This window comes from Amborella trichopoda, chromosome 12 (assembly GCF_054954075.1).
Source record: "Amborella trichopoda isolate Santa Cruz 75 chromosome 12, AtrichopodaSantaCruz75HAP2 v2.0, whole genome shotgun sequence".
Classification (NCBI taxonomy): Eukaryota; Viridiplantae; Streptophyta; class Magnoliopsida; order Amborellales; family Amborellaceae; genus Amborella; species Amborella trichopoda.
This window is the reverse complement of record NC_142347.1, coordinates 39783617-39809676: the sequence shown is the minus strand read 5'-3', so window position 1 is coordinate 39809676 and position 26060 is coordinate 39783617. Positions and strand designations below refer to the sequence as shown.

The 26060-nt window shown below is 36.3% G+C and overlaps 1 protein-coding gene across 1 annotated transcript in view; it reads right to left on the bottom strand.

The window, feature by feature from the left end:
• The window catches only part of LOC18446935 (TRAF-like family protein), a 58140-nt gene extending 32391 nt beyond the window's left edge, over positions 1–25749 (bottom strand). The window contains exons 1-11 of the mRNA XM_011629722.3: positions 25297–25749; positions 23733–25153; positions 22395–22868; positions 21683–21984; positions 18396–19307; positions 17601–17879; positions 17173–17334; positions 15462–16391; positions 15128–15343; positions 13777–14037; positions 9515–9922 (exon numbers count right to left, since the gene is read on the bottom strand). Of these exons, the coding sequence (XP_011628024.2) occupies positions 9515–9922; positions 13777–14037; positions 15128–15343; positions 15462–16391; positions 17173–17334; positions 17601–17879; positions 18396–19307; positions 21683–21984; positions 22395–22868; positions 23733–25017 (5229 nt within the window). The 5' untranslated portion in view covers positions 25018–25153; positions 25297–25749. The remainder of the gene's footprint in view (positions 1–9514; positions 9923–13776; positions 14038–15127; positions 15344–15461; positions 16392–17172; positions 17335–17600; positions 17880–18395; positions 19308–21682; positions 21985–22394; positions 22869–23732; positions 25154–25296) is intronic.
• Between the last annotated feature and the right edge of the window lie 311 nt (positions 25750–26060).

Genomic DNA, 26060 nt, shown 5'->3' with positions numbered 1-26060 from the left:
GGACCATTATGCTCATATGGACCATCACTTATTAAAAGTTTCTTTTTTTGTTTTCTGACAATTATGCTAGAATGTCTTTACGAACTGCTATCTTTCTAAATTTGAGCCGAAAATATTTGATTGGTTATTTTTGAAATGTTATTGAAAGTGACTGTTATTAATGGTTTCAGTGAAATTTATATTAATGATTTCAGTGATATGTTGAGTACATGATATTGCTACTTTCGAATGTTTAAAGAGATTTAGAAATACTTTAAGTATACAAGTGGGACTCATCCGGTACGCCGGTGAGGTATAAGTGGACCTGCAGGGATTAAGTGGACCTATATGGGACGCCGATAGGGATTAAGTGGACCCATCAGGACGCTGATGGGGTATATAGGTGACCTATTTGGGACGTTAGTAGGGTATTTTGTGAAATCTTTTGAATTATGCACTACTGTTAAAATGTTATATGCATTTCAATTATTCGGATTATACTTAATTATGCCTTTTTTTTAATGTGAAACTGTTAATGCATTTATGTTAATCGATCTCCTTTTGAAAATATTGATATATTTCAATCATGATTATTTTTAGGATTATGATGATCACTTACTGAGTAGCCAAACTCATCAAATTATGGTAAACATTTTTTTCAGGATAACTGTGGTTTCATTTTGACTACTCGTCAGGATCAACTCTGGAAGATATTATAGTTGTGCTTAAACTTTTTTTTTGTTACTTTGTAAGGATTCGTCACTGTAAATTTGTTCTATCAAGAGATGTATATATGTTTTGACTGTCACATCTCAGGAATAACAGTATTGTAAATTCTTCGGGTGTGACACTTGAAGTCCTTTTTTTTTATGCCCATGTATCTCAAGGTCAGGATGATCAGATCTAAGGATTTTTTAGCATCAAAACACCTTCTTCTACTGATTTCTTGAGGTGCGCCTTAATTTGATTGTTTAGGGCCTCAACTTTATAAAAACTTTTTCCTTATTTAAAAAGTTATTTTTATATATATATATATATATATATATAGAGAGAGAGAGAGAGAGAGAGAGAGTCGAGGCTCTAAACAATCAAATTTGAGCCTACCTAAAAAATTTCACTACAAGAGGTTGTTTTGATGCCCAAATATCCTCAAATTGATCATCTCGACATCAAGATACATGGACATGAGAAAAAAATGGATATCAAGTTTTGAAACTAGTGTATTTTGTAACGTATTTTTGGACCGTCAATTTTCAAGTTTTCATAGATCTATCAATCTACACTGTTTTTTAAGCTTTAAACTTTATAAACGAAGATGAAAATAAATTTTAAGGCTATTACAAATATTTTCAGTAATGAAACCACATTTCTCGATACTATTTGAAGGTAGGCTCTAATTTGATTGTTTAAAGCCTAGGCTCTATACAAACCACACCCATATATATATATATATATATATATATATATATATATATATATATATATATATATATATATATACCTGAACAATAATTTAATGCAACGACATTTCTACAAAACCATGTTTGTGGTATTTGTATGACCCCAACTTTTGCACACAAATTCTCTTCATCTCAATAATAAATCCCAAAAAAAAAAAAGGTTCAATTTGAACCCTAGATATGGACAAAATGAGTCCCTTCCAAAAACGAATCTAGACCATTCATTTTGTGAATTTCAAGAGCTTACCCTTTATAAACTCAAAATCAATTTTTTTTTTCTTTTAACATTTTTTATATAATGATAATAAAGCTATCCAAAAAAATTAGAAATGAAAAAATCATTTTAAGGCTTAGATCTAAGCATCTCACCAAAATGAACAGTCTATGTTAATTGGGCTAAAAAATACTTTCTAGGTGGCGTTTTCAAAATTTCCTTTTTTTGTAATTGTTCAATAGAATGAAAAGAGTGTATATTTCGAAATTTGGATCAAACAAATGGCCTTAAGATGGTTTTTTAAGGTTTTTGCATCATATTATTATACAACGGTTGCATGAAATTATTGCCATATATATATATATATGAATATTCTAAACTTTTCAACCCTTCAAATTACCAAGTTTCAAGATAGAGAGAGTTCTGAATAGTAGATTTATTAATGTTGTTGTCTATTTTTTTTAAAAAATTACTTTTGTAGGGCAAATTTGTAAATATTACTATAAGACAATGTGTATTTTTGTTATCTCCATAAGGGGTAAAATTGAAATTTTAACTAAAGGACAATGACACTCTACAAATAATGTTTTAGGCAGCGTTTTAAAAAACGCCGAGTCGAACCGGACTCGCCTGGTTCGACTCAGAATTCGCGAAAAGGGACCGGATCGGTTGAAAAATCGGAAATCGTCCGGTTCTAGAGAGAACCGGATGATTCCTCACGGTGACTCGCCGATTCATTGTACGGAATCGGCGAGTCCGAACAGTGAATCGGCGAGTCCATACGGATTTTTTTTTTTTTTTTTTTTTTTTTTTTTTTTTTTTTTTTTTTTTTTTTTTTTTTTTTTTTTGTAATCCATGATAGATTTTTTTGTAATACTTGATCGATTTTTTTGTAATCCATGATTGAATTGTTTTTGTTTTTTTGTAATCCATGATCGAATTTTTTGGTTTTTTGTGACCCATAATAGAATTTTTTGTAATCCATGATCGCTTTTTTTGTTTTTTTTTTTTTTTTTTTGTAACCCATGGTAGAATTTTTTGTAATCCATGATCGAATGTTTTGTAATACATGATCGAAATGTTTGTTTTTTTTTTGTAATCCATGATCGAAATGTTTGTTTTTTTTTTTGTAATCCATGATTGAATTTTTTGTTTTTTGCTGTTTTTGTAACCCATGATAGAGTTTTTTGTAATCCATGATTGAATTTTTTGTAATCCATGATCGAACTTTTTTTTTCTTTTTTTGTAATCCATGATTTAATTTTTTGTTTTTTTTTGTAATCCATGATCGAATTTTATGTAATCCATGATCGAATTTATGTAATCCATGATCGAATTTTATGTAATCCATGATTGAATTTTTTGAAAATTTGTGATTTTTTTTTTTAATCCATGATTGAATTTTTTTTTGTAATCCATGATAGAATTTTTTGAAAATTTGTGATTTTTTTTTTAATCCATGATTGATTTTTTTGAAAATTTGTTTTTTTTTTTTTTTAATCCATATTATTCAAAGAGAAAATGAGAGAGATGATGATTCTGAGGCCACCCTATCCCAACCATATTATTCACATATCGAGTCCCAACAGCAACAGTGTAGGGATGAGCACGAAATACTGTAAATTAAATGTTGAATGGCGGTTCATGCAGGGAAAGAACATATCAATATTCGCATATTCATTCAAAAACATGAAAATTCTTAATGGAGTACCCTCATTTTTTATTGAATTCCTAAAAAACAATATTTATAATGAATTTTAATAATTTTTTCGAATTTTTTTTAAGCTTTATTCTAACCGATTCACCCGATTCCCGATCCGGATCGCCGATTCGCCGATCCGGATCGGTTTTTTGAAAGCCCGATCCGGGTCACCGATCCGTTTTTTAAACCATTGGTTTTAGGACACTAACTTCCAAAATTCCATTGTACTTTTGTGAAAATTTCAAATTTGTTATTGCTTAATTTTAAAGTGACCTATTTAAATAATTTTTTAATAAAAAAGTAATGATTGTTTTGATAAATACACCTATCACAACCCCTTCTAACTTGAACCTTTATATTTTGAGGGGTTGTTAACTCTAAACAAACCTCCCCCTCTATATATATATATATATATATATATATATATATATATATATATATATATATATAAAGTGATTTTGTTGAGATTTTTAGAAAATACTTGGAGTTTATAATAGACTTCAAAAAATTGGAGATTTTTTTTATAAAAAAAGCCATGTTTGAAGTGGAGACTTGCTGACCATGATAATATACACAATACCGACGAATCAACGTTCTTCTATGTGGTCATTGTGAGGGGCTACAGACGAGGCGATGGTCAATGTGAGGGGATGGTCGTGGGGATCATCACCTCACATTGAAAGGAGTGGGCATAAAATTGAACAAACGGCATATTTGGCTACACTCCTTCGTCCATGACCATCAACTGATGTTGATGACCTTTGTGACTGTGCTTTTACCATGATGCCGTGCTCTTACCATGATACGATGCTCCTTCAGTTATATTGTTTATTAATAGGTGCGGCTTTTATAAGGTTGCAATGTTATTTACATCAATAGGGTTTTGATGCTCTATATCATTCATTCATTTTATTTAAATAGTGTAGATTTGATATATTTTTTAAGACAATGTTAATACATGATATATTTTTTAAGATATTGTCGAATCTACACTGTCTAAGTAAAATTAAAGATTTAAATTATTGCAACCTTATTTCCACAAATGTGAAACCTTATATAAACTTTTTCCAAGTATAGTACGGGTTCATCAATAAGTAATTGCATCGATGCCTCTATGGCGTATTTATAAATAGGGATTGTTTATAAAATAAATAATTTATCTTTTGTATATGAAATTCACAATCATTCTTACACATTGGATATCAAATTGGATGGCTTGGGATGAGTCACGAAGTCCGAGAATTATTTTTTTGAACTTTATGTCTATTCACGAAGTCCCAGAATTTTAAGGGACCGAAATGATTGTGATCTCCATATACAAAAAATAAATAATATCTTTATAAACAATCCATCACCAATATACCCCCATCTATTTGCAGTGGCATGTTTTATTCTGGCATGATCATGTGTGCTTGCATCCTTTGTCATTGGATGCATGCATGTTATGTACACATGTATCATGTACATGACCATCAACAATATTGTCTAAGATGATGCTAAGGAAACAACATACTCTTAAGAACTTGAAGCATCGTCATCATCATATCGTCGTGTTGTTTTTTTTTTTTTTTTTCAATTAACATAAAAAATTGGTATTATTATGTGTTGACGTACAAAATGTGAATAGCGTCTGTATAATAAAGATTCAAAGACTGTTGATTTTCATCGAACTTTGCCGATATCCAACATCATAAGACTGGAAGTGTATACAATGAGAATTTATTTTAATACAATGAGGTCACAATCATCAATGATTGTTGAATTTGAAATAAAATTCAAATTCAACAATGACATTACATACTTTCATCTATTGTTTGGGCACAAAGTATAAAATAAAATTTCGTGAATGGTGTTACACACTCTCATCTATTGGAGTTTACATCTATTGACTAAAAATGATTGTAACCTTTTTGTAAATGATCTCATAATATATAATCTTAGAGAAAAAAATGTATACAATGGAAATGTATACAAGAATACAGGACTTATAGAGCTATTAGTGGGCCCATGCTAGCCACAGGCTTTTGGGTCAGGTTCAAGCTATGTGGTAGTTGGGCTACTTCCATATTGTCACTTGCAACTCTTACAAATTTAGTATCCTACATGGTTACTTGCAGGTCCACCACTACCTCATATCATCTAAATCATCATCGTCAAAGCCTTCTTTCCAACTAATTGGGATTGACTACAGAATTTCTGATCAGCTATTATGTTTTATTAAAACCATATCCTCAATGAAGCTATCTCATATCATCTAAATAACAATCATAAGTTTTTCAAATTCTTAAGCCTCACACAATATAAGGTATGAATCGCATAATGTAGATGTAAAATCATTGGTCTTTTCCTTATCACTTCAAAGCATGTCTACTGTTATTATTTACCAAAGTGATAATCTGAACGTTAGATTTTTGTCATATCAAATCCCATTAATTTCATCATCTTAATTTATGTGTAACTAGTTTTGGGTATAGGTACCCTTTTGTTGGAGGTCGTTTAAGCTTTTTGTAGGAGTACTCCAGGCTATTTCAATATTGTAGCACTTGGTATTTTAATATTGGCTCCAGATAAAAAAAATACATAGTAATCATGAGTCCTAGAACCGATATCCACCTTTCGGAAAACCTAGCCTCCTCCATCCCTTAGGAGCAAGAAGGTGACTATAAGAATATTTACCTGTTGTCCATTGATTACACAAGTTCCCTATATCCTCTCCTATAAGTTACCCACCCAACTCTCTTTCCAGTCCCCGTGTTTTTCCTTCAACATTTGTAGTGTTTGCACTAGCTAAATCCTTGCCACACATGTACCTCCACCAAGGACCAGATTTTCTTTACATAGAATCATTAAAAATTGAGAGAATAGCAGCATCTTTGTCATGAACCTAATTATAATATGAAATAAACCCGTGGATCTCTTTCAAGAAAAATAACCTTTAACCCCCTACTTACCCTTTTCAGAGTTCAAATGGTAACAATTTTTTTTGTTTTTTTTTCTAACAACCCAGTCATCCAAAACCCTAACACGCTCCTCTCTCTGCCTCTCTCTCTCCCTCTCCATCATCTTTGAACTCCTTCCTCCCTCCCTCCATCTTTCTCTCGCTCATCTCATGAACATCACATGTACTTTAAACATAGCATCCCAAATTTCATGTAGATGATGAATCATTAAAAAAATAATAATAATAAATATTGTAATTTGAACAATGAAAAAGACATAATGAGCTAAACATATCTTGCTTTTAATTTGGAGGTGGTCTATGAGCTTTCCATAGATTTAAGAGTTTATTTGGGATTACAATTATCGAGAGAGCGATATACACATTTTTTCTTGGTTGCTATGCTTCTTTTTCCTTCTAAGTGGGGTAGGCCTGATCTAGGTCTGAGTCCGGTAATATTTTAGGTCACAATATATAATTTATATTTAAATATACATCGATATTTTAATTTTGACGGCCAGGGTCCCAAACCCGACCTAACCATTGCCACTCCTAATTGGAATCATCTAACCCCTTAAATAATTTTATAAAAGGTTTCAACCCTTTTTAATGATATTTTTCCATATTTCTATTATTTGTTACAATGTATATACCATTGTTTATCAAGTTTAAACATACCACCAAACTAGTAAGGGATTTGATTTAGTCAAAACTAGTTCAAACCATAGTTAATTGGACCCACATTTTAGAGAAATAAAAGAAAAATGGAAATAGTAAATTAAAAATACAAAGAACTTTAAAAGAATTTGAATATATATTTAGCCAATCTGACCCGTTAATACCCACGAGTTCAACTAGCCAAAACCGGACAAATATCTAATTTAAACAGTTTTCAACCAAGCCTAGTTTTTGTTTTGGACCTAGTTTCTATGTGGCCTAAGCCCGCATATGTAGAAATGTGGGCGTCTTTATAAATCTATTTTTGAGATGGATTTTAAGACCTAATTTTTAAGGCCATGTAATCTCTAATATGGAGATAATGAATTTGAATAAATAAATAAATTTAAAAAGCTAGAAATAATAATTTTAGTAAGAAAACATTTGGACCGTTAGTTTTCATTGTTTTTAGATAGAACACCTACTTGCATCGCAAACATCTTTGATGCTTGACCCTTTTTGGACCGCATATGTAGTCATGCGATCCAGTCCGCATGAAACAATTTTCCTTTTGCTTTAGATCGGACAGCAGTCCCCACTGATAGGATAGTGTAGTCTATTCCTGCCATTGATAACTACCGTGTTTATGAAATATGGGTATTTCACTAACTGTATGTTACTTTATAACCAAGTTACTTTATAAACAAGAAAAAAAGAAGCTCAATGACCATGGGAAAAAGTTTATCTAAGGTTATAACCTTAAAATGTCGAATTAAAATTGCACTTTAAAAATCCATCATAAAAGATCGAAAAACCCTCTAATCAATCATCTCAACATCGAAATGCATGAATACAAAAAGAAAAAGAAAGATTTTCAATCCGCAAAACAATATATCTTGCACCACATTATCTAGACCATCCATTTTCAAGATTTTCATATACTTATAAATCAATTTGATTTGAACCATTTTTAGAATTTAAAATTTTATAATTAGAGATGACAATAGATTCTCAATCCATCCTAACAATTTTTTATATCAAAATTATATTTATGATAAAATTTAGAAGTACGCCTTAATTGGATTGTTTTAGGTTGCAACCTTATGCAAACCACACCCATGCCCAAGATTTATTCACAAATTGATAAAAAAAAAAAAAAAAAAAAATTTAAAAAGTCCAAAATCGAGCATCCAAAGTAACCTTGCTTTCATGAAAAATGGGTCTTTCAAAGACCTGCATTGGACGATAATGGCACAAGGGCAATACCATCGAATTGCCGAAGCTCACGTGGCTGGACGTACCTTGTTCTTAGAAAGGCTAACTCAAATGCTGTCTTGTTTTATTTTCTTTTATTTTAACTTTGTTTTTTGAGAAGTTCAGACGTAAGAATCCCCCCCCCAAGGCCAAGCCAGACTCCTAAATGCTTATTGTTTTAGAAAACCCCAATCCCTTCTATGCACTAAGTGGAAAAGTAGGATACATCTCGTCAATGATTTATGGTATTTTACCATGGTTACTTTCTTTCTTTTTTTTTCTAAAGTTAACTTGGAACCTGGTAAAATGCAACATTCTAGTACCTTCCATTCTTTGCCTAGAGCCCATTCTCAAATCTACCATTCGAGATGAAAAGGGCTGGAGTTGAGGTGGTAGCACCCACATACTTCAATCTCTTAGTTTCCATTCCAATTGACACCACCCTTTGATACCTTCCAAAAACTAATTCCTCAACTATTTCAAAAAACGAATAAGGGCTCGTCTTCCCCAAATAAAAAAGAAAAACAAAATCTACCATTGTACTTGAACTAGGAGATGTTTGGCTTACTCTCTACTTTCCAGAAAGGGTGGCAACGGGTCGCATATGGGTGGTGCGTTGTTCCAAATCCCGCTTATTCTGAAATGACGAAAAAGATAAAAGAGAACCATTTTCCCTTATATATCTCAAGCAATCAGGGAAAGAGGGACTGAGAGACGAAGTGTGGTCCATCCAAACTGGCCCTAATAGAGTATCTGTGACCCAAACAACCATGCGTTCCAGACATTGTGAAAGTGCATCAAATGACCAAATTGGGCCCGGTCTCCAGTGCATGAGCACAAAATGACCAGAACAACCCTACTCAAGCAAAGGCAAATTATACGGTGAGAAGGTATCCATCCTAATGGCCACAGAACCCTATCCTCGAGCCATGGCATCCAAGTTACACCAATACCCCTGGACCAATATGACCCTACATTCTGGCTAAGGCATCCAAAAGGATAAAACAGACATGCTCGGGCAAATGTACCAATCGACCAAAATAACCTAACTTTCTAGAAAAGGTATACTGACCAAAATATCCCTACTCTGAGGGGCACCAACCTGTACAAATGGAACGGGCTGAACCGAGAAACAGCTATGCCACGAAAAACCCTTGTGTAGGGGTGGGGGTCGTCGTCCCATTATACTGAAAAAAGAAGAAAAGCCACGTCGATCGATCAATACACTTAGAAAACAAAAGAATTACACGAGATGCCGAAAAAGGATGGCATATAAGAAAATGGGGCCCCTCAAAGCCAAGGCGGGTTCAGGTTGAAGGGAACCACTGGCCCTGGTGGGGCCCATTAATGTGGCCATTTCCTTGCATGGGGTGGTGGTGATGATGGTGGTGATGGCCATTAGGGATCAGAGGGGGAACACCAAGAGCCATAGATGGTGGTGGTGTGCCAGGTGGGCCCCCAAAGAGACTTATTGGTGGGCCTGGACCATGGCCCACAAGTGGGTCCATGTTCATGACGAGGACCTCAGGGGTGGGGCCTGCTGAGGAGGCAGCCTTGCGCTGGTGGAGGAGGGTGTGGACCTGCCGGAGACCTTCCTCGTGGATGCGGGCAACAGTCTCGAGCTCAGTGGAGGAGAGGGCCTCGAGGCCTGCTCCATAAAGGGGAGCGTGGCGAGACATCTCTTCCTGTAGGGATGCCTCAAGGTCCTGTATGTATTTCTGTAAACAGGAGCAATGATTGTTAGAGAGAGAGAGAGACTGACTGTCAAGCAACTGTATAATGGCATACTGCAAGTTAACAAGCTTCACAAGAAGAGGCTAATATTGTGCGTGTCTATGAGAGAGAGATTCACAAGCAACCAATTATAGACTGGCATCCATCAAAACTGTATAGAAAACATGCTTCCACATGATGTAACCCAAAAGAAAAAAATGCTTATGGAAAAGCAAGCTAATATGGTTAGTATTGGCAATTGAAGATGAAAATATCAACTAAATAGGACTCCAAAAGCCATGGGGTTTTATGGTGTGGATGAGGGATACTTTCTGGCAAGAAATTGTTGAAAGGTGTAATATCACCAAAGTTAATTAGGCCACAACCCCACATCCAAACTTTCTTTTATTCATGGGCACGATGGGATTTGAACTAAGAGTCCCTGGGTATCAACAAACTAGGGCCTTACAGTTGAACAATGGAGCAAACCCCCACGATATAACTAATTAACTTGTAGAGATGACTAGAAAAATATTGCCCGTTAATAGTGTGACAGGGCTCAAAATCCTCTATATCAATGACCGACCAGCTGCATGAACCTCAAGTTTACACTATTTGAATTGGCCATTTTCATTCAGATTTCCTTCATTTGTCTAATTTCGCCTCTGCCTTTTCTAGTTTATCGATGTCACATAAATTATTAACATCATAGACTGAAGTATTTTTACATGCATCTATGCTTTTCCAACCACATGCAAAAGCTTCTTAAGGATTTAATATTTAAATGTATTTTAAAAACTTCTTTAGATAATGTACTTTTATCCTTTCTTTGAAGATCACACATTACACGCAATGCAAACAGAGACCCCCTGGGGGTGGGAAAGGAGAAACACAATATCGCAAAGATTCAACACAAACTGTGGAACTTTCCAGGACCCAGGTCATAGAGAATCTGCCTCGTCAATTATTCTCTCTGAATATGTTGAAATGATATATCATAGCCAGGGAAGCGCCTTATCTAGGGGTCGCTCCCGCTCCAGGGACATGTTCCTCATTCCTAGAGTAGATCCTCCTCAGGAGCTTGCTCCTCATTATAAGGGCTCGGGATCCCATTTAACATGGGATCTTGATCCATAGTGTGTGTGTATACATATATATATATATATATATATATATATATATATATATATATATATAGTGTGGTTTGTATAGAGCCTATGCTCTTAATAATCAAATTAGAGCCTACCTTCAAATAGTGTCTAGAAATATGGTTTCAATACTGGAAACCTTTTTGATACTCTTAAAATATATTTTCGTCTTTATTTATAAATTTTAAAGCATAAAAAATACTGTAGATTGAGAGATCTATGAAAACTTGAAAATTGACAGTCTCAAAATGCGTTACAAAATACACTATTTCCAAAAGTTGAAATCCATTTTTTTCTCATGTCCATGGATCTTGACGTCGAGATGATCAATTTTAAGATATTTGGGCATCAAAACAACCTCTTCTAGTGAAATTTTTGAGATAGGCTCGAATTTGATTATTTAGAGCCTCAACTCTATATAAACTTTTCCCATATATATATCTATATACATATATATATATATATATATATATATATATATATATATATATATATATATACGAGTAATGATACTATGAAACCCTCCTACACCCATGTGAGTAGGACCCAAAAGATCACCATTAAATTTTGACACAGATCTCCAAAAAAGTTATCAATAAACCCATTCACCCAAGTCCCACACCCATGTGATAACTTTTCTAGAGGTCTGTGTCAAAATTTAATGGTGATCCATTGGGGTCTTACTCATATGGGTGTTGGAGGGTCTCACAGTGTCATTACTTGTATATATATATATATATATATATATATATATATATATATATATATATATATATATATATATATATATATATATATATAATCAGCTACATGATTAGATAAATTATCTATCATAAAGATAATAGTCACTAAATCACTATACCATAGTTAGTGTGCTTGTGCATTTATATCCATATGTTGATTATATGCCTCATATTAGGAGATTGGAGATAGATCTCAAAGTTTCATGAAAACCATCAAGAGACTATAGTGGTTTAAGGATTTTAGTCCTTTCTGGTCATGAACCTACAATCTCAATTATTTTTTTCCTTGGAACTCTGGCTATAAAACGTTCATGGTGCAGGTGTATATAATATTGAAAAATGAATCATTTGGTTTTTAAATTTTTAATAATTTCACCCCGTTCCATATATAGACACACACACACGTTTGTGCATGTTTTGTATGCATGCTGGGGGCGCTCCTAGGGTGCTACTACTCCCAGAAGAGCTATCCCATGTGCTCCCGAGGTAGGGAACTCTGGGCAAGGATGATAAACCTTCCCATCTCTTGCTCCCAACAACTAAAGGATATATCCACCATAGAGCTCACCAACTCTGTAACCTCGAGTTTGTTGCTTGTGTCATAGAAAACCAACTTTCTTGTTGGGCCAACAACACACATCTAAAGAGTGTCGTTGTTCTAAATGCAAAGGCCGCCTAAAAAGAAAATGATGTCTAAATATTTGAAACGCATCCCCACATGGTTAACCATTAATATTCTAAGCCCAATAAAGAAGTTTAGCTTCCACCCCGATATAGTCCACACCTCAATATATGAACTAAATGTCCTGTCTGAGCCAAGGTGTTTACTCCAAATAGTCCTCATAAATGATGATAGATGAGATTCAGCATTTTTAAACCACAAAATGCTTGGCTTCCATTTGGGTACGTTGAATGATACCAATTGTCAATGATATGTCTAAATATTTGAAATGCATGCACACACGAGTTAATAGCCGTTAAAATTAAGGACCAATGCCTTGATAAAAAAGTACACATCAGATGATAGGATTGAGCAACAAGTAATAAGTTCCTAGGCCCATCACCAGGTGGGCGATTCACCTAATATCATAGTGGATCCAATAGAACTCAGCCCCAGAAATTTGCTGACCTTAATGCAGGAGATCCAACTTTATCAATCAGTTGAGGTTTCTTCCTCTCGAGTCCTCAAAGAAGCCAGAAGTGTTGCAGATCAGTGGGTCAGGAAGAGATGGTTTAACATTTCTATCGTTAGGGGGATACATTCCTTCAGGATAATCTTATCCCTATCATGTCTTGGTTTCTATTTGGTGTTCATTATATCATTTCTTCGTTTTGTTTATATAAATTGTGCTCTTTCGAGTAAAACTTGATGTAAATCTTTTCATTTCTGGGTTTCTTTTTTTATTTCTTTTTTTGCTTATTTCTCCATTGTTATAAGCGTATCTGTATGTTTGTACTATTGGGGAGAACTTGATGTGAAAAAATATCTCTTCTATGGCTTGACCTAATGAGTGACATGTTAGTCATAAAAGAAAAATGTAAGCCCTTCAAAGCTTGTTCAACTCATATATAATTCTTAAGTTAGACCATTTTCAGCATGTACCTTCTCCACTAGCCAGGGCATGTCGTACATTAAACAAAGCTTCAATTATGATCAGATTGCTTTCTGATAGAAGAGAAAGGGTCTAGAAACACAAAAACCATTAAGCAGCTGAAAGAAACCTAAAGGGGAAAATTAGTTACATTAACTACAAATAGTCCAGGTACATTATCAAAAAAAAACTACAAATAGTCTAGGTAGATAACTAGCATCACCAAGTGCATGAGAGTGCATTTCAGAGGTGCAGTAAAACTAAATTGTAAACACAACGAAAAGAAAAGCACTTACCATCTGAATAGAAATTCAATATAATTTGTTAAAAAATCATTAGAAATGAAATAAGTAAATAGAAGGGGAACAACAAGAACCTCGCAAGTTTGTAGTTTTGATTCTATGTTGTTTATGTACTCTTCACACTGGGCAACTTGCTTTTCCTTCTCCCTCAAACCCCCTTCAGTTTGGCCAACCGTTTGTGTTAAGCGTCGAACTTCATCCTCCAATGACTGCCTCACTTCCTCTCGCGTTACTGTTTCAGTTGCAAAGCGCTTCAATTCTTCATCGAACCTTTTTCTTGCAGCTTCTGCATTCTTCAGCCGCTCAGCCAGTACATTTTTCTCCTTCATTACTCTCTGCATTCCCATAAAGAACCAAATTAGCTCATAAGAAATTTCTAATGTGCCATAAAAAACACAATGACTAGATTATGATGCCAACATCAGCAAAACTAAAAAATAGAATAATAAAAGTATATACTGTAATCGGAGTAAGGTATATGATGGGTAGGGAGGGTGGAATCCACTATTTGTTCCATATGGTACAGAGTACAGATTATCTGTAGCTATGTTAATGTCCCTGTGTGCTCCACTATAGGTAATCTCCACAGTCCATCATCACTAGGATCACACCGTGGATGCCCTTAAAAGTACTTAAACTTTACTTTAAATACTCGAAAGAGATTAAAGGTACTCATAACTTCCTTTGAAATACTTGAGGGAGGGAGGGAGGGACAGAGGAAGAGGGAAAGGGGGAGAGAGAGAGAAGTTGCATAGAGCGGGATGATAGACCCTCACCATATGTGAATATTTAATTCAGATGATTAGGAACGCGGGGTGAAGAACAAGATTTTGTCATCATACATATCATATATTTTAAGAGAAATAGTCGACTTATACATATAATATGATCATCATATATCATATGATCATCATACATATCATATTTTTGAAAAGAGAAATAGTCAACTTACATATCATAATGTCCCCACCCACACTAATACATGGCTCAGCCAACCAACATGAGAAACCAAAGTCTCACTAATCCCTTGCTATTGATGGGGTGGTCTGCAGATATCTTACAATTGCTGATGGGAATTGATCACAGATGCTATCTTGAAATGTTACTGAAGCTTTACCTTTTCTTATTAATGAAAGTTTCGTCATTATAAAAAACCAATAGTTGCTTCCTAAACCCTCAGTTGCTATCCTAGTCTCTACTTGCCTCCTTTTTCTTTTAATATGTTAACTCTATTAAGCTAAAAGTGAGTACAAAGGGAAAGTAAGGAGGAGGACAGGATACCCACACACGGGTTCCGCCCAAAATATAGGCTACCCACAATCTCTGCTTGCTTCTTTATTAGTAAGAAGGGAAACTTCCTTGAACCTTGTAAAATAGAAGACTTAAAAGAATGTAATTAACTTCTTAGGAGCATATGCACACTACCTTCAACTCATCTCTTTTCCGAGACTTCAACTGTGAAAGTTGCGTCTCTGCATCATGAAGACGTTCCTGCAAGGACTTCTTATCAGCAGAGAGCTTAGAAACCTCCTCTAATCGTTCCACTCTAACCCACTCAAGCTGATTTTCGACTTCCTGGAATTGCTCACAAAGGTCCTTCTTTTCACGGCCAAAACAATCCTGTTCAGCTTTCATTTCAGACTGCAAACCAATGAAGGAAAACCAGTTGAATACAGTCTCTAGCCACTAATGATAACACAAAGGAAATGAAAGATAGAGATAGCATCCACACAGAAAGAGAGAGAGAGAGAGAGAGAACCTTAAGGCGAGTATTCAGAACCTCCGATTCGTTTAGCCTTTGAGTTAAAGAGACCTTGTCTTTGAGAAGATTCGATAGTTCAGTTCTCATTTCTTCACGGGCACGAATAATTTCCTCTTCAGTGGCACACAACTGATGCCAAAGAGATGCACGATCTGCACTTGCAAGCTCCGCCACCTCTCTCATCATATTTAGCACCGTTCTTGCTGTCATCTCATTCTCCCGAACAAGGTATACCAAAATCTCCATGTCCAAGTCTACATCTTGACAACTATTTGCACTACTAGCTGCTCTCTCCACAAGGCCCCTTAATAATCTCTCTCGACAACCCTCATCACTGTACAGCCTGAACATTATACCATATAAGCCCCTAACAAAGCACATCACTCTAGAGTCTCTAGAGGGAGCCAAAGCCTCAGCAAGGCCAAGAACAGGGGCGAAATCATCATCTTCCTCCCACAATGGTTGGCTCTTTGCACCATCTGATATACCTGTTTCTTTATCTTGAGTGGTGCTCTCTAAACGTCGAGAACTCATCATCATGAGCCTTATGGAATGTCGCCTTTCCAAGACTAAAAGCATCGTTTGGTCATCAAAGACACCTTTCGCTATGGCTCTCTCGCAGACTTGGGATGCTTCTATAACAAGGGAAGGAATAGACAACATCTCTATAAGAATATCTACATCAGCCACGTGGCAACATAGGCCCATATCATCATGCAATCGTTGGGTACCAAACCCATATTCACCATCAGAGAGCCCACTTTGAGTGGTCAAATCTTTGGCAAAACGATCACTCTCTGACCCTATGTCCCTTAGAAAGGCTTCGGCTGTGTCAGGCTGAGTAGTTGCTGCTTTCCTTAAAACGGTCAGCACAGAAGGAGAAACCCCAAGTCCCAAACTTCTCAATCTAGCACGAATAGCTCTGACCTACAAAAGCAGTGAAAGAACAGTAAGAGCATGCCCAGTAACTCAAAAGTGAAGATAAGGGAAAGCATGAAAGCATACTATCAAGTACTAATGAATAGTTTATTTGTAAACAGGGTCATATGCGAGACAATTTTATGACAATTTCCTAACAAGTAGGCAGGAGAAACTGCATTCACCATGAAGAGCAATGCTGACCAAACATTGTCAAATTTACTGAGCAATGGGCAGGTAAAAGAACATAATTATTCGTAAATAAATGGTTCATCCAAACTACTGGCTAGTCAAATAGACTACTAAAATAGACTGCTGGGCCACCACCATCCAATGGGACAATGGAGGGTGACAGAGATAATTGAGGGAACCTGCATCGAGGTAGTCCCACACTTTCCTTCAGTGTACACTTCATGGGATAGTGCCCCGATGGAAGCAATGGACTATGGAGAACCATGGTCCATGTATTATAGTGTAGTTTTTGGAAGTGATTGAAATTTTCGACTTGGTCATGGAACTGGCAGAGCCCGAGGCAGCTGGTCTGACATCGCTCACTCTCAACAAGAACTGTCCTAGTCTATGAAAATAAATATGATAACCTCGGGAACCAGTGAGACTTTGCTGGATCCAAGGTTTTTCAACGGGATTCAGCACCCTGCCACGTCGGAGTAACTCAGGCAAGTCCGAGTTGGACTCACTGAGTTTCAAAGCACTGCTTTCCCATTAATGGAACAGCCTAACTATAAAAAGTTCAAATGGGTTTGGTTATGACTGGCAAACAAGGCCTTACCGCATGAGGTAGAAGCTGACATTTGGAAGCAGCTTTGAAAACAAAGGTGATGGTTGCAGCAAGTGGTTCATCGTTGAAGCTTGTTAATAACTTAAAAGATTGAAACAATACTTGCTCCCACATCTCCTTGCTGAGCTCCAGTTGACTAAGAGAACTAAGAACCTGCAAAATGAAAATTAGAAAAAATAACAAAAAATCTGGTGTGCATACTCTTCGAGAGGGTCTGTTTTAGAAGTACAAAAATATAATGTTAATGCTTCTCTCTCTCTCTCTCTCTCTCTCTCTCTCTCTCTCTCTGCATCGCATCCGCACACACCAAACAAAGCAAATAAATACCATAAAGAGTGTCTCTCTCTGTGCATCGCATCCGCACACACCAAACAAAGCAATAAATACCATAAAGAGTGCAAGTAGTTATTCAATCTTACTGGAAGCAACAAAGGGAGCTCCACAACCGGTTTTTGAAGTCGATCCAGTAATGCACAAGCAGCAAGTGGATGCTCAGAATGATCCACTAACTTAGGCACCAACGTAATTAGGTCAGGCTGGAGGTGTTTTGGAGCCCTGTCAAGAACAAGGGCTATTTTCTGTGCTGAGTGAGGACTTCGTCGAGGCTCTGGGCATCCTTGAGGAACAGCACAATCCAGAGCCCTCAGAGAATTCACAATTAACCCCAAGAGCTCCTCAGTTTGATCGGGCCACTTTGCCTAGGATAAATAATAATTCGACATATCAGTGCAACAAGAGTGTAGTGGAACTGAAAAAGAGTGTAAGAAAGAACTTTGATTTTAAATATCAGCCGTTGCCCAAAACTGAGACAGAACTTTCTACTGAAACATTCTAAATCAGTTGAACTTTGGGCATCACAGAAATTTTGAAATCCGGAATCTGGCCATTTTTCATATTCTAAATCAGATGAATTTTGGGGATTCAGAAAATTTTATGAATCCGAAATTTTCCCATTTCTTCATGTTTCAAATCAGTTGAATTTAGAAGGTTCAACCTATATTCAATTTAAAATTTAAATTTCTGCCATTTCCCTTATATTAAATCAAAAAAATAACTTTGTTCAAAATGAATTTCCACCAAATTCAAGTCCGAAATCTATGACTTAAAAATTTGACAAACATTAGTGATTATACAAACTACAAAGTAACAAGTCATAATGATCCATTCCATCATAACTACCTCTACAAAATTCATAAATAAACATGTAAAACTACCTTGGCAGTATGGCTGAGATTATCTGCTGACAAATGATCTTCAGCAGTTACTTTAGGAGGGGTAGCAGGCTGACCTGGAACTACCTCACCAACTGTCTCAGCCATTATCAAATCAGAGCTCTGCACTGCCTGCGCATTGCAGCTTCCATCATCAAGCCTTTGATCCAAAGGCTTGGCAAGAGGCTCCAAAATCCCATTTCTCTCTCTGGACTCTGAAGCGATCTTATCATTTGGAACACCAGTGGACCTCACTTGAGAACCATCTTCACCCTTTCTTCCTTCTCCAGTTCTGTCTCTGAATTCCGAAGAAATCTTTTCGTTTGGAGTACCACTGGACCTTACATGAGAACCATCCTCTCCCTTTCTTCCTTCCCCATTTCTCTCTCGAGATTCCGAAGAAACCTTATCATTTGGAAACCCACTGGTCCTAGAGTGAGAACTGTCATCATCCTTTCTTCCTTCTGAGGGCCTACAATACTCTACCATGATGTCAAGGAGCAAGTCAATGATTGCCTGCTGCAATACTTTAACCCCCATTAACAAATTTATGAGGCTTGGTGAAGACTCGTTTTTGTTGGCACCTTTCTTCCCACCATTAGAGCTTGATAACTTAGTAGGAAGAAGCAAACGCCTCACTTTAGCTGGGTCATCTAGATAAATTCGGAGACCAGTTAGGAAAGCAGCAATTGCACCAGCATCCATTAAAAGCTTCTCTCTTAGAGTGACCTGAAGTTGTGAAGGGTCTAAAAGAAGAGGTGGGTTGTCTCCATAGGTGAGGTGGAACCCCGCCCTTGCAAGAAGGTTACGAAAAACATCCTCCTCATCTCCACTTGCCCCTTCGCTTTCATCTGAATCAATAAGCTCATCTGGATCTGTTGACAATGCATCCCTATCATCATCTGAAGCCATTACCTGGCCAAAAGTAACAACCGACTTTAAGCATGGGAGGAGAGATGAAAAAGATGCAGGTTCTGCTAGATTTATAGGTCTTCGTGGTCCATATTAACAGAGAAAGGAAGACACAGATGGGGACATCATCGGTTTGGAATAGATAGATATTCAATCCACGTGAACTTACATTACACATGTTATTATGATCCAAAAATGGACAAAATGGGATTCAAGTAGATAGTTAAATAAACAAGAAATTTACATTCTCTATTTTATTATGATTTAGAAAGGCAGACGATGGGAGTAGGCAATGCAATAAGCATAAGGCTTCTTTTGTATATTTTATTACACCCCCTTTCTTCAATAAAAGCAAAGCTTCCATTATTCATTGTGTTATGATCTTGCATGCCTAAATTTCAGCACATCAGTTATAAGATTATTCCACATATGATGCCCTTTTGGAGTAACTTTTGCACAATGTTTACACCTAACAAGAACTTCCTGGCAACAACACTTCTCTAATGCACCAAATGTTATTATACAGTAATTATTGGTTCTTTTGGACATCTCTTCTTTGCCGGCCATGGAATCAGAGTTCAAGTTCCCTGTATAAACTCTTTTCCATATTATAAATTAGTAATACATTTCATATTTACCTGTTATGACTAGAAGGAAAAAGAACAAGGTTCCCCAATGTCCCTAAAATATATATGTAATCTAATATGGCAGACACATTCCATGTGGTAACTGAATATTTCTGTCCATGGTTTCGTAAACTCAAAAATCAGTACAACTCAAGTACTTTCCTTTTGTTGACTGGCACAAGTCATATTTCTGCTTTTTTAGAATATCCAAGTTAAATGACATAAAGTTACTGAAATGACCCAAATATCCTTGTTTCGATTGAAACTATCTTATATTATTATTACATACCATGTATCGCACCTTTTGGGACAGAAATAAGTTTCTGCATGCTGTTTTTCAAAATCTTGAATTTTCAGTTATCTTAAATTTCCAATTTTGATACCATAATTTTGGGCCCTTTGTGTGGCCTTTGCTAGTCTAGAAGCACTATCAAGATGAGTCATTCAATAACTCGTCCTGCTGTATGGTGAGATAAGGCTAAATAGGAACCATTAAAATAATAAGAGAACAACAGAAACAATGAGCATTAAGGATGGGGAAAGGGAAAGAACTTATTACTAAGAGGAGATTAACTCAATAGGAAATATATAAACACATGAATAAGTGTTGTATATACATAGTAATGTACACAGTATTTTGCAATTATATAGATGAAGATGAATAAATGTAAATCAGTTTAGACACAGTCTGTAATACATGAATGGTAAATACCTTAAGTTTGAATGCTTGTGCATTGATACACATATTAGTAGTAGGTAAACGTTACACAAAAGTAATACATAAATATATGTCTGTTCTGGTGTAAGAAAAACTTAATCCACCTAGAAACCCAGTCCTCAAAGAGATGGAACACTAACTTTTTTTTTTTTGGCAGACCGTTGTCACATAGGAGACACCTAGGAGAAGTCTATAACAACATGGACAACCAATCATTGGTTCCAATAACTGTTAGAATTTCCAAGATATAGATGCATCTATACCCTAGTAGCACTAAAACATTGAGAACATTCAGTATATCGAGCATAGAACCCATGAAGTCAAACTTGGCACTAGGTAACCAAAATACAACCTTGAATATATCTAGTACTTGACCGGGTATACTGATAAAACAATATCTTGATTTCAATATGGACAGACTGAATGAAGTAAGTGAAGCAACAGATCAGTTCCAAGTAGCTCTTCACCAAAAGAAGACAGATCACATTCTTTTTAAGCTAAAGCTCTAACAAAAACAAGTATAAGCTTTTCAAAAATTAAAGTAATAAACAATACATGCTCAAGGACATCGAAGTGCAATATGGATCGCCTAAACCAATTTAAAGTCCCTGTTAGACAGTGTGTACAAGGGGTTATGCCTTGACTTGTTAACATTTTAAGTGTTACTTCAAATCCTAAACAGCTTTATAAGAAGATCAACATATCAAAAATACAAATGCACCATTATCCCCCTTACAAAAGATATAAAAAAAGCCATTTCCATCGGCAAGATGGATATCTGAAACAGAAGGAAAAGCATAAACCATTAAGAAGATGTATTATAGCTGCATTAACAGATATCTGTCCATTCAAGAAAATAGATCATTTCTATTCACCCAACCATGTCTAATGAAAGTAAATGTGTAGTATAGTAGCCACATATGTTCAGATAGGAGTCAGATTGATAAAACCAAGTGCAATTTTAATTCAAACTATTATACATATACATACACAAGAAATGGACAGAGACCATTAAAAAAAATGCCTTAACATACCTCAAGATCTGAAAACTCTAACCATGGACAGCAATCCATGATTTCACAAACAAAGACCACAGTATCACGCACAAGAAAACCAGCATCTTGCTCTAGCATGTCAGAAACCTTCATAAATTGGAGAACAGAATTATTCCAAGTCTTGGTGCATATAGAGGACTCTTTCCACACAGTCTTCGAGGGGTTCTTCTGGTTAACAACTGCCATCCGATACCTGACCCAAAAATTCTTGTCGGGATCGGACCCAGCTGACTGGTCGCTCTCCAAGTATATACAAAGAGTATCAAAAGACTCATATACCCCTGTATTTAGCCTCACAGTATATCAGTCAAAAAGTAACCTTTTTTTTAATATATAAAGAACCCATGTAACCATGTTTCTTTCAAAGAAAGGTAAACTAGGCATCAAATAGATAAACAAAAGGGAAAGTATTACTATAATCCAATGGACCATGGAAAAACATAGTCAATGAACACACTGATGAAATGATGATAGTGGTGAAGAGATTGGAATCCACCATTGAGATCGTGTCCTATTCTTGGGGTGGGGGGAACACACTCCATCACCATCTATCATTTCATTGGGCAGTCATAACCCAAATGAACAATGGTGTTCTATAGCGTGTTGTATTAAAATATACTCGTCTAAACATAAATAAATCTAATGTTGCATTCATGGAAGCAATAGTAACGATGCAACTAAAATCACAAACCTATACGAAGCTCACAACCACCCGCTTGAAAGAATTTGCTGAAGATCTTCCGGGTTTCCATGATCTCCTTGAAGGACAAAAAGTTCTCTACCTTCCAAGTGAAAGTCCCCCTTTGTGCAACCGATCCAGAATTGGAACCTATACTGTTCAAATCATTTTCATAATCCCCAGCTTCTTGCAAAGTAGATGTTTCCTTTAAGATAAGAACCTCAGCAGAGAATACAACGGTGTCCATCACAAGAAACCCAGAGTCTTGATCAAAGAGGCTAGTAAGGGTCACAAATTCGCGCCAACCCCAATCCTTGGCAGCTTTGGAATAACGATTTTGTGACTCCTTGGTAACTGATTTCTCCTCCATTCTTTGGTTCACAACGGATAGGCGATGGCTCACAAAGCAACTCCAATCTGCAGCGGTGTTTCGAGGATCTGTGACTTCAAGAAATACTGAGAGATGGCAAGGTGGTTGAGATTGCCCTGATTTCACCAAATGAAGAAAGCCATATCATTTTCTTACTGAACTTTTTTTTACAAGGAAAGGTACAAATTCTATTAAATTCCATCGCTAATACCACAGACATCAATCTTTTCTTGATCGATAAAGAACAAGAGGCCCACATCATTACTACCTAATTCAATGAACATGTAAATACATAACCTGACTAATATAAGTGGACATGTATACATTTAAAAGGATGAGTATTATATAATCATTGATAAGAAATGTTGCATGAACAGAAGCTTCTTTTTAACAATCAGAAAGGTTCAGTACACAATGACAATGTCAAAACTGTAGCCATCACCTGTGACAACTAATAGCTCCTAATAAAGAAAATTACAATAACAGAATGAGAACATACCCAAATGGGTCTTCTTATTCCACCAGTTCATTAGGTATAGTAACCATTTCGTACTTTAAAAGTAGTCATTAAGAAACTAGAACTTTACACGAACACAGAGGATCAACAGAAATTAAGGCGGTACATATTCCCAAGCCAAAATACATCCATACAGAGAAGCAATATTGCCTTAAGTAAAGCCACTTGTATAAGCTCTCAAAAATCCAATTAGCATAAATTATGCAAGGCATAGACAGTTACAAGAACTCCTTCTATAGATTGAACTTTAAGCCACTAGCGATATCAAGGACAACCAGATGGAAAACATAACTAGCTAAGAGGAGACATAAACATAGAAATATTGTTTATTCAAGAGACACTAATTGCATGATAAATTTGTGAGTTTGTGACTCAAAATCATTTTTTTTTCATAACTCAATATCAAAGTCAATGAATGGCAACTCAAATTACGAGCATTATCACGAAGAACATTTTGGCTTACCTCTTGGATAAACAATCAACCGGCAGTCTCTGTTCCCAACCTGAAACCGCCTGCTTTTGACGCAAAGCCCTGTAATCTTCCTTTTCTTAAGAAGATCCTTCAACCTTGTGAAATTTTCTATCCTCCAAGTGAACTTTCCAAGGTGCCCATCTGATTTCCTTGCATTAGCCCTCACCCCAATGAGCCCTGGATTCTTGGTGAAGTTGCTCAATTCCTTAATTACATGAAATGAAGCACTAAATACAGCAGTATCATCCAAAAGATAACCCCCTTCAAGAGCCATAAAATCCGACATCTTCATATAATCATTCCAACCCAAACTTGTATTATCTCCACTCTTATTATCAGCAGCAAACCGACCATAAGAATCCCTATGCATATGATTCCCTCCCACCTTTTGATTCAAAACTGACATCCTAAAAAGGCACCAGCAAGACCTATCGGGAAGAACCGATTTCTCTGTGTCCTTACTCTCCAAGCACATTGACAAATACTCGACCCCATTAACAGAAGACTGATAGACACTTAGTCGCAAATTACACTCACCGGCAGGGAAAACTGGGCTCATTATCTTTTGGGTTTTTATCATCTCTTTGAAGAGAGAGAAATTGTGGACTTTCCAAGTGAACTTCCCACTAAGAACGTCAGGTAAGGGGGCAATACCAGGCTGCAATTCATTGTCTCTGGAGAAAAAAACTGATTCATTCAAGACCAATATATCGACTGTTATAATAACTGAATCATTCAATAAGAAACCTGCTTTTGGGTCCAAAATTGACGAGCTTGGGGTGAAATCACACCAACCATGGGACTTCTTCTTGCTAGAAAACCGATGCCATGAGTCTCGCTGTATCGATTTAGTCTCATCTCTCTGGTTAAGAACACAGAGCTTATAGCTGGCGAAGCAATCCCATTTAGAAGAGGAGGAGCCCCTAGGGTCCACAATTTGCAAATAAATTGATAGATAACCAGGTAAAGCTTGAGAATCCCCCTTAGGATAGACCAGGAGCCTGCAATCATAGCCCCCCACCTCAAAATATCGACTCCATAAAGCCCTCGCTTTTACCTTAGAGAATTGGGCTATGGTCCATCTGCAGATTGCTGAGTAATCTCCAGTTCTCTCTAAAATTACAGACTCTTGGCCGCCTTCTTTGGGCTCCTCAGCATAATCCCCACCTCTAGCGACCGATTTCTCAACTCTACTAGACATGGTGGGATGATCGAGCGAAGACCCACCTGATGAAGAAGCCATGGCTTCGTCTGGGTCCTTTAAACTATGCTTCATTTTGCCAATACCCCAACTAAAAATCAGAACAAAAACACCATTACTGCCTGGTCCTTCTTCACCTCAAGCCAAGCCGAAGCAAAAATGGCGACCCCAAGATTGCCTGATTCTATCAGGCGAGACACAAGAGAAAACCCTAGTATTTGGGCCCAAACCCATTTCAAAGAATCACAAAAGAATCAAAAAGTTGCTATAGACGCCATGAAAAAGCAGGAATGTTTCTACAAAGAATAAATAACTCAGATTGTTACAACTAAGGGTTGGGTGATTGTTAGATACCTGGAGATGGTCCCATAAAGTTATTTCAATGGCGGTGAGGAGGAAGTTGCAGAGGCTCCTTGGTCTGAATGCTTTCGTTTTCTCTCTCTCTGACTGTCTATTGTGTTTACTTCTCTCTCTCTACCACAATGGCCTGAGAAAGGGCAATGTATGTTTCAATGACCTCTAAAAATTTGCCCAATTACAGTACATCTTTACCTTGACTTATATATATTTATACAGTGGCAATTCCATAAATCTTCATACGTTGTATGGTTCCCAACAGGGGATTCGAGTGTATAACCCTAATTTAACCAATCTTTGTGTGAACTCTATGAACCTTAAAAAAGTTCTTTAAGGCTTAAGTTTAATAAATGAGTACCCCCCTCTCTCTCTACCCCAGCCATGATGTATGTAATTGAAGAGGGACCTGATTAAAATCTCTCTTGCCCGATTAATATCTCTCTGTCTCCATCTCATCACACCCATGATCTGTATATAATTGAAGTTACTTGAAACATTTGTCTCTCTCTATTGATGGTCTCCATCCATGATGTATTCTCCATGTCATACATTCATTGTGTATCTAATGGAGTTACTAGAGACCTCTCTCTTTCTCTCTCCACATATTTTTTGTGAGTATAACTTGTGACTCTCCTCATACCAATCTAATCATATGGAATTGATATAATATCATGAGTCTCATATCTACCTACACACATTTCATGATAATCATTAGATCTATTTTTCAACTATTTAAGATTGGCTATATGAATCTTGGTATG